The sequence below is a fragment of the Tiliqua scincoides genome, chromosome 4, assembly GCF_035046505.1.
Source record: "Tiliqua scincoides isolate rTilSci1 chromosome 4, rTilSci1.hap2, whole genome shotgun sequence".
Lineage (NCBI taxonomy): Eukaryota > Metazoa > Chordata > Lepidosauria > Squamata > Scincidae > Tiliqua > Tiliqua scincoides.
The window spans coordinates 203,725,075-203,739,624 of NC_089824.1; the positions used below are offsets into that span (position 1 = coordinate 203,725,075).

Sequence of the window (14,550 nt, forward strand, 5' to 3'; positions counted from 1 at the left end):
AGCTCTCCATCTGCATGACTCCTCTCCATCATCCTGCAAGTAAATAGCTTCTAGTGTGAATCAGGTATACTACGTGAACATCTGACTACACCAAGGCCCAGTTCATGTGCTCTCCCTAATCACACCGATGCCTGGAGGCTTATATGATACTTCTCCATCAAAAAAAAAAAGGGGTGAAAAGAAACACACATTGGGTGATCTCAATAGTAGAACATTCATTTCTACACTGTTAACTGCATGATAGAAAAGTGCTCACATTACTTCCCTTACCCAAATTGAACACCAGCTGTAGTAATTTTATTAGCCAAAGCTAATAGTCCTGTTCATAAGTTATGTCCATGTATTTCTGTACATGTGAAAGCTTCCTTGTAGTGGGACCAGTTTAGTCCTCCCCTGCTGGTGATGTGCTGATGAAATTGTACCTCCACCCTCCTTGTGATCAGTGTGTGTTTGTAGTGATAAACTCCGAACATGGTGGAAATCCTTCCTGTGAGTCCCATCCTGGAATGTTCCAAGATAACAATCGGTGCCAGAGGATCTATGCCAGGCACACATCATGGAAGACCTCACATATCCAAGGATGCATGGCAATTTCTAGACCTGGACTAAAGAGTCAGAGAGGTATCAGAAAACTTTAACATGGTGACTTGTCCCCTTATACTGCAAGAATTTTATTCTCAGGACTGAAGACATTAACATTTGAGCAGCTTATGCAGTATGAAGAGCAAGAAGGCTAATAGGATGTTACTGTACATTTAAGGTGTGTTAAGTTGGTAAGAAGGATGAAGATGTTGGTATCAGAAAGAGAGGAAGGGAAAAGATGCTGTGAGATGACATATGGGATCCCACAGCATAAGAACTTTATTTTTTAAGAGGGGCCACTCAGACAATATGACTAAGCAGTACCACTCACCATGCAATGCAGGGGATAAGCACACATGCCCTACCAGGCACCCCAAAGCACTGTCCAGGTAGGTTGGGACCAAAATTCAGGTGCTTCCTGCCGCTGCCATTTTCTTTAGAAGCTCAGGCCTGCACATTTTGAACAGTAGCCAGAGATAGAGGATGCTCAAATAGGTAAATCCTGCTGGAGTTTGGAGGGGTTGCTTTGGTCAAACCTCCTAAACTTCAGCAGGCCCCTTAGTATCCCACCTGTTCCTACTTGCTGTGGCAATCCCCCTGATCTCGGCTTCACCTTACCTCATTTCCTCTTTTTCCACCACCACTTTTCAGAATTGAAAGGATGTAGTTGTCATACCACTCTTTGCCCCTTCTGGAAGGAACGAAGGGGCAGAATGACACAGTAGCAGCACATGCTGGTTGGCAGGTGCGAGGTGGGGGGGAGAGAAGAGGAACCATGGCCGGCCCACCCCCTTGCTTGCTGTTTTAGGTTGAGGTTTGAGGAGAGTCCCAGTTTCCAGACCAGCTGAAGACCACTGCTCAAAATGGACTGTTCTGGAATAAATCAGATTTAAACCTCATGTCTCAAATAGGCTCACATGTCATGGAATATTTTCCTCCTCCCCTCTTTAAAAATCAAGTTTAAAAAACGCCTCTGACAGCTGAAGTGGGAACAGACCATTTTTAATGTAAAACAAGAGATGAAGGATTGGATTGTTAAGAAACATTGGAGTTTATTAAATGCCCTATTTTAGCCAGAATCAAACCTCTCTTCCATGTGCTAGATACAGAAGTCATACTAAGAACTTCTATACATGCCCAACCATAAGCATTTTAGACTATGGCTTTAGTCTATTACGATAAAGAAGAATGTTAGTTTTGTATTTTACCCTTTACACGTTTGTATCTTGATTGACATGGATAAATCCTTTAAGGCACTCACTCCAAAATAATGTTATTTCTCGCCTGAGATTGCTGATATTTTTTACTTCATTGCAGCCAGTAATTTGGAAACAAATTACTGTGCCTGTGATAATACTGCTCAAACAGAAAACGTTTCTAAAACCCAGAAAAATAATAAAGCACATTATATGCACAACCACGTTTTTTTTCTCTTAACTTACGACCCATTGTAATCTATGTTTAAAAAAAAAAAAAACATGTATTAAGACTACTTAAATACTGAAAGATTTTAAATAAGGTAACATTATTTTCTGTGAACTGGGAACTACAGCATACCTGCTACCCTCTTGGCCCCATCTGAAACAAAAGCATATTTTTTTTTATTTAAATCTTCTGTATAGATTGGAAACATTTGCAAAACAAATATTCCATTCCACATAAATAAGTATTGTTCTGTCCTTGTTTTAGAAACTCTTACCCGTTCGAATTAATAGACCACAGAGCTATGTTTTGTTCCCAATTTTATGTCTTTTCTTAAAAAAAAATCCTTCATTGCTAACTGCCACCTTAAAATATTACTGTATTTCCAGAATACGTCATGGACTATTAGTAAAAAGTGTTAATTGCAAACCCTGAACTTTACAGTAAGAGGAAATTCTTGTAGGAACTCCTATGGAATGTACACTGTGTAGAGTACAGTTTGGTTCATATTGGGCTGAACTGGAAAATGGTTCTGGAAGAAATCTGAACAAACTAGAGACATGTGCTGCATTCATGATTCCAAAGTGCAACTCGGTATATTTAAAAAGGAGTGTTTGTGAGGCTCTGATTCACGGCCACTGGCCAACGCTGCGCTGGAAAGTGGATGAACGTCCAAAATGCCACAATAGGTAGATGTGCTTCTCCGTGGATTTGCTGTGCCCATCCATATCTTAAAAGTCCACAATGTTCAGCCAGCAGCACAGCCAATTCCTTCCACTGCAGTTTTGCTGCAGTGTCCTTCCTGTTCCCCTTCCTGGGACTGAGCAGGTGATTCCTCCATCCAAACATCACTGGGATTTGTTTTTGGGGTCTCCTGGAGCAAGCCCGGAAAGGGTTATCATGCCTGCCTATATAATGCAGTAGGAGACAGTGGCAAGGCAGTTTCTTAGTGCACCAGACTGCTTAGAAGCGCACAACCCAGTACTGTCTTCTCTCTTCTGGACTCAGCACCATGGCGTAAGATAGGATCAGTGCTCAGGCAACAGCACCACTTCCTGTTGAACACTTCTGTGATTCCAGAACAAGACGTTGCTTTCACTTCTATAAGTCTCCATCTGCAGGTGGCTGACACAGCTTGTAGATCCTGTAAAGGTTCAATGTAAAAAAATGGTGTTACAAAAGGAACGTGCATGATAATGGACTTTAAAATTGCAAAGGAATTTAAAATTGTTTAAATTGATCACCATCAAGAGCAAATGAAGAATAAGGGCACCTATAGTTCTCCTGCTGGAACACTCTCTCATATTAAACCCTCCTTTCTCACCCAAACGTTCCGTGATATATGAACCGAACATATGAAGCTGTTGAACATAAGAATGTATTCCAGTTCAAGGTCTGAGGAGGAGATTTTTTTTGCCAGTGCTGCTAATGTGAGATGCCAGGGATTGAGCTTGGGATGTTCTATATACAAAGCATGGTCTTTCTACTTAGGTTCAGGCCCTTCCTGAGAGTTTCCCAGCTAGGCAGTGGCTAGTCGCATGAAAAGTCTAGTAAAACAAACTGAAGTGGGAAATGGGGAGAAGGGGTTTGAATGCTTGGATACCAAAGGCAAAGGGGATGTCTCCATGAACATTAATAGGGTTTTTATAAACCCTTTCTTCTGAATACCAGTGCTTTTGAAAGGCAGATCTAGGGTTGGTCAAAGCTTTGCAATGAAATGTTCAGGCCCTTCAATATTTCAAATGACGACGAGCAAAATGACTTTGAGCATGATAGGCAGTGCCTTTTCTTCCCCACTGCATTGTCACAATCAACCCCATCACCTCTCACATTACAGGAAGGGGCTTTCAGGTCAGAACATATGATTTCTAAACCTTGGGCCGAGTTATAGTTTTTTTCCTGAAAATTATGAACTGAGCAAAGCCTCTCTTCCAATTGCAACCCACCAATTTTAACCCCTCACTGATCACAAGAACTCAAAACAGAAACAAGTGAAGAGGATTTTCATCTGGGTTAGAAGCACAGACACACATCAATGGAAGTATGTACATTAAGGACAACATTGAGTATTTTTTTAAGGGACTAGACTCTTAAATTGCTTATCACCGAAACTCTCTGACAAAAATTATTTCGATGATCAGGTTGTATTCTAAAAATGCTTCCTGCAGCCTGTAGCCAAAGCATTACCTTGTGAATTATCTTTGCTTATCTACTGTCAATTCTGCTGGCATCTCAGCACTCTTTGGGCAGCTGATGATGCTCTGTCAGTCACAAGTGAACTACCACTGTTTAATTTTATACAAAACACAAGAGCTCTAAAAGGGTAAATGAGGAGTGACTGAGCACTTGAACACAGCTTTTTAAAAAATCCCATGGTATATTTGTGAACATAATATCGGGTTCGTTGAACCTGCCTACAGTGGCGTAGCTAGAAGGGGTGCAAAGCACTAAGTTTTGCAGAAAGCCTCACTGCAGCATGCAAGCAGAGCCTCTGTTTTGCTCCCACCACCCAGAATGACTCCAAAGGGGGGGGGAGGCGCTGCTTGCATGCTGCGGTGAGGTGTTCTGCAAAATTTAGTGCTTTGCACCCCTTCTAGCTACGCCACTGTACGCAAAACTTAGTGCTTTGCACCTCCTCTAGCTATGCCCCTGCCTGCATGCCCATTGGAGCTGGAAGATTTGTTTCATTTCTACAGGAGAAGTAGAAGTGGTACACAGGTACCTACCGGGGTGCAGATGGTGGCATCTGATCCATCACTTTCAGATTTTTTGCAGAGATTTCAACCCTTGGTCCCTATCAGAAACACAAGAATGGATTGGCAGTGTTAATAAAATGCCAAAGACTTAAGGGAAAAAATGATGAAACAGAAATAGATGATTTTTATTTGAAGATCTATTTGCTTCAGTGAGCAGGTTTGGAAAGTGCTGAGGCAGTACATTAATCAACTGTGCTTACTTAAGATGAAGCTATTCCCAAAATGCTTTGCAGCTGCTACAGCCCAACACCATGAGTTTACACAGGCCTACAAAACTGAGGGTCAGAGAAGTTTTTCCCAAACTTTATGGTGGTCTGATATGAATTTGGGGTACCAATTCCAAAGATGGCATCCGTTTTGCCCTATCACATCTAGTTTTGGAGATATAGTATAGCCTCATTAGTGAATGGTTCAAGCAGCTTCCTCATGAGGAAGCCATGGTGTAGGCTTCCTCATGAGGAAGCTGCTTGAACCATTCACTAATGAGGCTATACTACATCTCCAAAACTAGACGTGATAGGGCAAAACAGATGCCATTTTTTGAATCATCATCCCAAATGTACCCAGGAATTGGTGTAATGTTTAAGAAAGCAAAGTGTGTGTTGACCTGTGTTATCACAATATAATGGGAGGCAAACAAGAATACCAACAGCAGGCACAGATATCTGTGCAAGGTGAACCGTCTTTGTTTATGCAGTCTATATAATACATACACAATGTATGGACCGCATAGTAAAAAAAAATCATCTTTTAGCACACAAGTTGCAGCTCCATCACTATTTACAGTAAACATATTTTCTTAATACATTTAGGGCGCAATCCTAACCCCTTATGTCAGTGCTTCTCAGCACAGGCATAGCGGTGCCAATGGGACATGTGCTGCATCCTGCAGTTGAGTGTCACTCACAGAGGCCTCCTCAAAGCAAGAAATGTCTGTTCCCTTACTTCAGAGCTGCATTGCCCTTATGTCAGTGCTGGAAAGCACTGACATAAGGGGTTAGGATTGCACCCTTGGCCATCTTTAACATGATATATGTCTTGGGGATGGAGCACACATCATATTTGTATGGCAACCAAGGCATAAAATGTATGCACCATTTGTAATATTTATTGTTGCTAATATTATTTGCTGAGCCCTTCATTAATACTCACTTGTTTTCTCATTATATCTGTTGCCTGCATGATACACTTGGGTAAGAGTCCATGACTTCGAGCCAATATAGCTGCTTGCTCCAGAGAGACACTCAAGGTACTCCTACGTGCAGACATAGAAAGAACAGAATATTGATATTCTGAATGCATCTTCACTGAATGCGTCTTCACACATCAACATGTGCCACAACCCTAAGCATGCCTTCTTGACAATTAAGTCCCTTTGCATGTAGTTAAGTTAAAGATGAGGTCATACAGACAAATGGTTATGTCATGGGAATGAAAGGTGAAATGTAAGAATAATCTCCCCACAGTAGATAAGGAGAAAACAACATGCTCAGGACAACATGCTAGTCCTCACTGAAGAAGTAAACACTGCAGGCAGAAGCTCTCCTGTTTGCATGCTTTTCCATACCAAAAAGAGAAGCAAATTCTCCACATAAAAAGCTATCAGGATGACAGTTCCTGCCCTAACCGTCCTTCTGACATCTAGCTTTCTAGCATGTGTCTCCACATGCAGGACAGCTGCCAGACACAGATTTACTACTTCAGTCAAGGGGCAGCCCAATCCCACCTAAATCCCCATCCAGTGACACAGCGGTGCAGACATAGGCTATGCTGCATCTTGCAGGGGATTTTTGACTGCTGGAGGTCTCCTTGGAGTAACAGGACATTTGTCCCCTTGCCCTGGGGTAAGCCCCAACAGTCGCAAGGGGTCAGACCTGTGCCAGTGATGAAAGACCACACTGATCTGTGCAGGTGGATCAGGCCTGAGAAGTGGGTTGGGTTTCAGCGCCCTCTGCCGCCAAACCCACCCGCTCCTGGGCCTGATCCACCCATTCCCACCTTGTTCAACCCCCTCTCTGCCCTCCCTCCAATCCACAACCCTGTGTAGGGCTTACCTTCTCCAGCAGGCCTCTGTTGCTCTGCTGGGACATGCAGGAAGGTTCCAGCCTTCCTGCTGGTGCACTGGCCCTCTGCAGTGCCACAAAGTGCTTTGTAGTGCTTTTGCAGGAGCCTGCGCCAGTGGAACATGCGTTCCGCTGGCACAGGCCTTTGTTAGGATTGGGTCATAAGTCACTTATGTAAAAAGTATTCAACCCACAACATTTGTTATTGAAAAGTCACCTTTGCATCCCAGTGCCACACATGACAATCTGGCAGGCTCCAAGACGGTAACAGAGTTCAGAGGATATAGGCAGCAATCCAGCCCCTGATATGTAACTACTGGAATAACCAGACTGGCTGCCTTTTGTGCTAACGAAAGATTTCATCAGCCTGCAGAGCTCATCCATTGCATTGATGGGACGAATAAGCTGTACAAAAATACAAAGGAAGAATGCATCACTGGTTGACACTCTCCTTCTTCAGCTCCAGTTTAGCCAAAGAAAGTGGTACCCACTCAGATACTTTGTGCCAATAACCATTCGTCAGAATAATTCCCAAAATGGTAGACTGGAATACTTGGGCTTTGCTCAGTGAAAGAATATCTGCTCTGTATGCAGAAGGTCCCGGATTCAAGCCCTGGGCATTTCCAATTAAACTGGTCAGGTGGCAGCTGATGGAAAAAAAATACTTGCCTAACAAACTGCTGCTATGCTATCTATACTGGGCTAGCTGGACCCATGTTTTGACTCTATATAGTGTAGCTTCTTATGAGACTTTGGGCTGAGAAGCAGTTAAGAGCATGGTTTCAAACCTGAGTTTGTCACCAAGTGCATACTCAAAAAGAAGGTTCAGTCAATCTCAGTTCGCTGACTAGCAAACCTATTTTCAAATGCCTCCTTGTTGAATTAACCCTTTACATTTTTTAATGGGCATCTAAACAACTGAATATGCAAACAGGCTCCAAAGCATTTGGAAATCTTGAAGAGCAGGGTTCATATTAGGGTTGGTAGAGATAGATGAGACAGACCGCCCCCTGGGAGTAGATACTGGTTTTTCCCTAATTGCCCTAATTCCTCTACTGTTGAGGTTCTCAATTTCCCTGCCTGAAAGCGTCAGCCCCTGGCCCCTTAAGGGATGGGGGACAGGCAGCAGTGTGATCTCCACGATTGCGTTGCTAATGGGGCAAGGGGGGTGTTTTCCTTACCGAGGGCTGGCACAAGGTCAGGAGATGAAGGGCTCCCCAAGTCTTAGGATCCTGAAAAAAGTTATCGCAAACCACTTCTGCTTTGCTATCGTGAAACCGGAAGTAGTTTGTGAGAGCTTTTTTCAGTATTCTAAGTCTCAGAGAGCCCTGTGGAAGGCTGTGTGGGGCTCCCTGCAACTCCTGGACCTTGTGCCAGCCCTCTGTAAGTAAAAACACCCCCCTCTGCCCCATTAGCAACATGATCCCAGGGATTGTGCCCCTCCCCCACAAAGACTTACTTTGGAAGTTTTACTCCTGAGAAATCCCAGGAGTTTGACAACTCCTGTCCTACTGACACATACAACTCTTGACTCTTTCTCCACACCTCTCTCAACTGTGCCTTGAGCAGGTTTTTTTCAAAGCCCCCCCCCGCCATGCATATTTGTTCATGAAAACATTTATTAGGCACCTTTAAAAAAAAAAAAAAGGTGCATATGTGTGTGTGACAGTAAGAGTTAGAGCCAGTCTATCTGCACTCTGCATACTAAGGTTTCTCCTAGAAATGAGAACCACTAGATGATCCTGGCCTAAACATTGTTTAGAAGTTTGTACACATGTCTAAAAGGGGATATGGATCTAGAAGTGGGCTCATTTCTCAAGCTTTGTACATCTATCTCCATTCTTTGATTGAGAGAGCAGAAAGTTCTGGGCACTTTTTAGTCCAACCAGGTACATTCAAACTTTCCTAGGCAATAGCCTGGTCTATCCCACCTCTATAGCCATTGTAATACAAGCAGAGGTTTTACCTATAACAGCTAAAGTGGCACTATATCCTAATTTTGCTGTGTCCCAAGGAACCATGTTTCTGATCAGAAAGAAGATTTCCATACCTGATCAATCTTCACAGCTGTGGTATTAGAATCTGTAGGGAAGTTGGATCTTTCAAGGTAGAACGTCCTAAAATAGAACAGTACAGGTGTAATTTGTCTACTTCCTGCAATACATTTCTTTCCCAAGGACAAAGAGGAAAACCGGGCCATTGTCATCTATGCCTGCCTACTCAGAAGGAATCCCCACTGAATGGGACTTATAGCTCAATGGCCTATGGCAATGTTTCTCATGAACTGCTGCCATAGGCTTCACTGTGGCAGCACAGTGGAGCCACTAGTGGAAATGGCCAATGGTGTCCTGTAAGTGCCAGACTTGCACAGGTGCTCTGCAGAGGGGGAGGTTTGGTGCGCTGAGAGCAGGGACCTGGTTGGATGGTGGGGGTGGTAATCAAATGACTGCCCTAATAAATATTAATAATAAGAAACAATACAATTGATAGCAAGGCTGAAAACTTGCAACATCCTTTTCATGTTACAATACCTGAGTTTGCGATAATACTGCTGCACCTTCACAAGAGAGGCAGAATTAATTTGCTGCTGAAGCTCTTCTAGAGAGGAACCACCTGGCTGGGACTGGCCTTCCAGATTTTCAAGCCCTGCAAGAATTTTCATGAACTGTCTCAGACATCAATTATATATGTTCATCTGTTTACTTCCATCATCATCACCATTATATAACAATAACATTCACAGCATTTGCAGTATGCAAAGAAATGTCATATAAGAAAATGATTACAAATCACAAGTAACTTCATACTGGGCTGTGGCACTGTAGTCGGTAGTCTAGTTGCACTAAAGGTTCCTACACATGGTGGGTGGCAGACCTGGTGCTTTGTAGCTAGATCTGCCCTCTCCCATCCCACCACATATAATGCAGGGTGAAGGCCCAATTTTTAGAGCAAAAGGGATGAGTAGAAAAGGGAACCTGAACCCTCCATGCACATATCCGGTATTCCAATGTTATAATTGTGACAGTGCAAAGAACTTGCACATTTTTCATCTTTGCCACATACAGCACAATAACAGTCCAGTTTGCACAAAGTTCACTACCGTCTTTTAAACCATACTCTTTACCTTTAGTAAAAAGCACCGCATGCAGTTTCAGGCTCCCCCCATTCTGAAATCGGGATGGCAATTTGGAAAAGTAGTAACTGTCCAGGTAAAAAATAACCTTCAAAACTTGCCGATTTCCTTCAACATGATAGAAGACATGAGTATCTGGGGAAAGAAAGATTCAGATGTTCTACTGTTATAAGGAAGCAGGAGCGTGGAAGGAACCAATATGATGAGACAGCAGAAGTGAAACTCTGAAAATGTGTCAGGACTTTAGGCAAGTGAGATCCTATGACAAATAATGTACAAAGATCAGCCAAGAAGGGCCAGCTGATGCAATTGGGACATATAACAACATAAGAAGATAAGAACAGCCCCACTGGATCAGGCCATAGGCCCATCTAGTCCAGCTTCCTGTATCTCACAGCAGCCCACCAAATGCTCCAGGGAGCACACCAGATATCAAGGGACCTGCTTCCTGGTGCCCTCCCTTGCATCTGGCATTCTGATGTAGCCCATTTCTAAAATCAGGAGGTTGCACATACATATCATGGCTTGTAATCCGTAATGGATTTTTCCTCAAGAAACTTGTCCAATCCCCTTTTAAAGGCATCCAGGCCAGATGCGGTCACCACGTCCTGCAGCAAGGGACACCCAAGGCAGCTCCTGATTCTTACTTATTAATTATTAACAGTATTTATATACCGCTTTTCAACTAAAAGTTCACAAAGCGGTTTACAGAGAAAAATCAAATAACTAAATGACTCCCTGTCCCCAAAGGGCTCACAATCTAAAAAGATGCAAATGAATACCAGCAGACAGCCACTAGAACAGACGGTGCTGGGGTGAGGTGGGCCAGTTACTCTCCCCCCTGCTAAAAAAAGGAGCACCCACTTGAAAAAGTGCCTCTTACCCAATTAGCAGGGGTTAATTCTTCTGCATGGACTCTTGAATCAAAGCAGGAAATGTGAAGCATGCTGGGATTGCTCTGCTTTTTTTAAAAAGAATGCACAAAGGAAAGTCTTTGCTATCTTGCTCCTTCCCCCCCCCCCAGGCTCTTTGAAACTGCCCAGTGGAGGAAGGTGAAGGAGCCAGATTGCTATGCTCCAAGGATCAGAATGCAGCAATCTCACTCCTGCCTCCGTGCAGGCTCTTTACACAAAGCAGGCAATGCAAGGACACTGGGAAAGCTGTAAAGTGATCCAGGTGTTCAGAGCCGGGGTGGCTATGCCGAAAGGAGTGCTCAGGCAGGTAACTGTCCCCACTAAGCTAGGGGCCTGCCCTTGAGGGTGGCCATAGAGTAGGCAGGACTCACTGCATTTACCAACTGCTGTAGAAGAATCGTTCAATAAACAGGGCCCTTAATTTCCACCAAAACAGTTGTCACATGTGTTGTGTGTGTGGTGGTACCTGGGCAATAGTTGCTTGTGAGCATTTTTTTTCCCTCAAGCAAAGCGTTCTTACTCCTGTTGGATGATTAGGAACATTTATAGCATTTGCAGTTCTTATTACAACCCCCAGAGACTGAGACAAAAGAACAATTTGCACAGCAGAAAATATTGTTGAACAAAGTTCAACAAGAAAAAATGGTCACAGAGCAGAAGGAAGTGGGGCCTACACTCACTTGCGACAAAGCACTCGTCCAGTTGCTTGAAATAAAAGGCCACCTTGTCCAGCTCTGAGAGAGTGGCCTGGATATCTTCCAGCATGATTCGCTCCTCTTTCTGAGGAAGAAATAAACAGGTCCCAAAAGGATAAATTGCAAGAAAAAGCCATAAAGACAACCACTAACTAGATGTGTGGGAACACTGGAAGAAGAAAGGCAGATTCTTCCATATCCTGACGATGTATGTGTCATACTAGATAAGGCTGCTTCTTGCAGCATCTTACCCTGAAATGTAGCCACAATCCAAAATTTACCACCAAGGATATAAAAATTATGGCCAATGAAATAGCCAGAACTAAAAAATCACCCAAATGGACCTAGCTAGGTTGAAAATAGAAACTGTGTTTGGCTTTGTAGGTCTCAACCTGCCTAAGCCTGAACCTTCTACCTAAACTGTTTAATTTTTTTAAATCACTTCAGCTTTCTGTATCTTCTGACTCCAGCATGGCTGTAAGTCTTTACACTATCATTTTATTTCAAATTAAAAAACAGAATGTAACAAGATCTTGCAGTATTTTTAATGATCATTCATTGATACATTATAGTTAAAGCAGTTGCTTAAAAACTTAAGAGGAAAATCTTGTTTCTCCAGACCCTCCATTGCTAGATCCTTCTCTAAAAGGTGCATATCTAATTGCTTAAATGTGCATGCAGTAGAGAAAGGCATCAAGTACAAAGAGTGAAAACTGCAAGAGGCATAAAGCATGACTAGGTTATAACCTGTTTCACTCTGCGCACTTGATGCCTTTCTTGCTTCACACACATTTAAGCAGGGAGATACGCACCTTTTCACCAGCAGAGGGCAGAAAACAACATGCAATTTGCTACTTTTCACAGCCTTCTGTCCTCAACAGCATTCAATCTTTTGGAGACCCAAACCCCATCTTTAAAGTAGCTCCCAACATGTTGTCAGTTGCATTTAACTTTCTGGTCATACATTTCTGTTCCCCTCCTTTTGCGTGTACAGTGACAAGATGTGGAGAAAAACTGGGCTCTCCTACCTTTAACTGTTGCAAAGATGAGGGTGTTTCTGCAGATGCAGCTTGTCATGCAACAGTGGGAAAAGCTGCACTTGCTGAAATTCCTCCTTTTACTTAATCAAGCTATAAAAGGTACAAAAGGCTTGTCTTCCTTTGAACCTGGTCACCCCTGACTGATGATCTTGCCCTGATGGTCATCATGATGGTGATGCTACTGCTTAAGTCACCCTGGGTGAGAGTACAACCCGCTTGTGGGTCCTGATCTCACTAGCTGAAGATCAGTATTCGACAGGACAAACAAAATGCTACCAGTAAACAGAGAAAGCCAACACTGCAAACCAAGACACAAGCCCATATTCTGTGTTCCTCTCACACACTGGGAACCCTTTCGCAAAAGATCCAGCTGAACCAGAATTTGGCCCGCTGCACAGACTCATCCAGCAATAAGAAGTCACTTCCCTCTATTATTTTCCTATTCAGTAGGGATATTTGTGTGGATACTTCAAACTCATGGGCAGGGCTAACTGCGCCAATGATTCCCCTTTGTGGTAGGGAGCCCCAATTGAAAGAGAGAGAGAGGTGTGTGATTGGTATGGCATAGCGAAGACATCTGGTACCCAGGAGCACAGATTTTTTTTAACACACCCCATACTCCCACATCCCCTCCTGGAAGCCTCCAACAGGTACTTTGGGTTTTTTGGTGAAAATCCAAAGTACCCTGTCAGAGGCCTTCTGAGGTGCGGGGAGGTCTCCCCAGGCCATAGAAGGCCTCTTAGAGGCCTCTGAAAGGCACTTCCAGTTTTTGCCAAAAACCAGCGTACCTGCTGGAGGCCTCAGAAATGCACTTCCAGTTTTTGCCGAAAACCACAAGTGCTTTTTGGAGGTCTGAGGCACCCCCTCAAGCGTGGTACTTGGGGCACTGTACCCCCCCCAGCACCCCTTAGCTACGCTAGTGAATGGCCCTGCCTGTGTTGCTGAGATATTCACAAACTGATTGTAGCTGCATAGGAAAACACTAGACAGTAGGAGGTCCATGTGGCTGGATAAACATATGAAAGGGGCTTAGCCACAATGCAAAGGAAGTCATGCAAAACATCAAGTAAAAGCAGCTCCATGTTCCCAGCATTTGAAAAATCCACAGAGCGTAGGCAGAATGTCTTATCAGGAGAGGAGTAAGGAGAAAACTGTGCAGTTCCTTGTTTTGAGGTATGTTTGATGCAACTGTAGCCTAGCCTTACCACGCTAGGGGAGAGCAAGGAATGGTAGTTGAGCAACACCCCAGTGGCTGCTATCTGCTCGAGCCACTTCTTGCTGGCTTCTCTGCTGCTCTCTTCATACTCCCCGTTGTTGTTGTATCTGTAATTGAGAGCACCCAATAACTGCTCGGAGAACGTGCAAACAGCAGCCACCAGAGCCTGGCAGAAAATGGCATCTCGTCTCAGCTGCAGGTCTGTGTCTGGGAAACGGAAGAATACACAGGAATCAGGAGGGCCAGACCAGAGTTACTGTTTGTTTCATTCTCTTGGTTGAACTTGCACAGGCCAAACTAGCAGCCTTGTAATGTCCATGATCATCTAATGACACCAGTACAGGTGTGCGCCACTTAACGAGGGGGGAGATGGCCTCCTATCCCCGTTGTTATGCGATGGAGTCATTAAGTGAACATTCAGTCCAATGTATTGCCTTTATTATGTAAACAGACACTCCTTGCCAGACACTAGCTGGCTGTACAGGCTACTGGAGATATATTGCCTCTTCTTTGTATTAAGAGCATCTCTGTTGTGTAAACAGACACTCTGCTGCAGGCTATGGGAGACGCGATTGCCTCATTAAGAGCATCTTTATTGTGCTTTGACCACCATCATATATGTGGTCCGTTGTCAAGCAAATTGTTGTTAAGCGGCACACGCCTGTACTTCAGACTTGTACAGAAATGTCAAGTGTTTAAAGCACTTCATGTATGCATTATCTTGTTGAA

The 14,550-nt window shown here is 43.7% G+C and overlaps 1 protein-coding gene across 4 annotated transcripts in view; it reads right to left on the bottom strand.

Moving 5' to 3' along the window:
* Positions 1–1,609: 1,609 nt before the first annotated feature.
* PREX1 (phosphatidylinositol-3,4,5-trisphosphate dependent Rac exchange factor 1) overlaps positions 1,610–14,550 on the bottom strand; it is a 270,327-nt gene continuing 257,386 nt past the window's right edge. For all 4 annotated transcript variants that reach the window (XM_066623406.1, XM_066623404.1, XM_066623403.1 and 1 more), the window contains exons 32-40: positions 13,811–14,028; positions 11,551–11,650; positions 9,948–10,091; positions 9,355–9,469; positions 8,874–8,940; positions 7,041–7,228; positions 5,913–6,015; positions 4,731–4,798; positions 1,610–3,148 (exon numbers count right to left, since the gene is read on the bottom strand). In XM_066623406.1, coding sequence (XP_066479503.1) covers positions 3,106–3,148; positions 4,731–4,798; positions 5,913–6,015; positions 7,041–7,228; positions 8,874–8,940; positions 9,355–9,469; positions 9,948–10,091; positions 11,551–11,650; positions 13,811–14,028 — 1,046 coding nt within the window. In that variant the 3' untranslated portion in view covers positions 1,610–3,105. The remainder of the gene's footprint in view (positions 3,149–4,730; positions 4,799–5,912; positions 6,016–7,040; positions 7,229–8,873; positions 8,941–9,354; positions 9,470–9,947; positions 10,092–11,550; positions 11,651–13,810; positions 14,029–14,550) is intronic.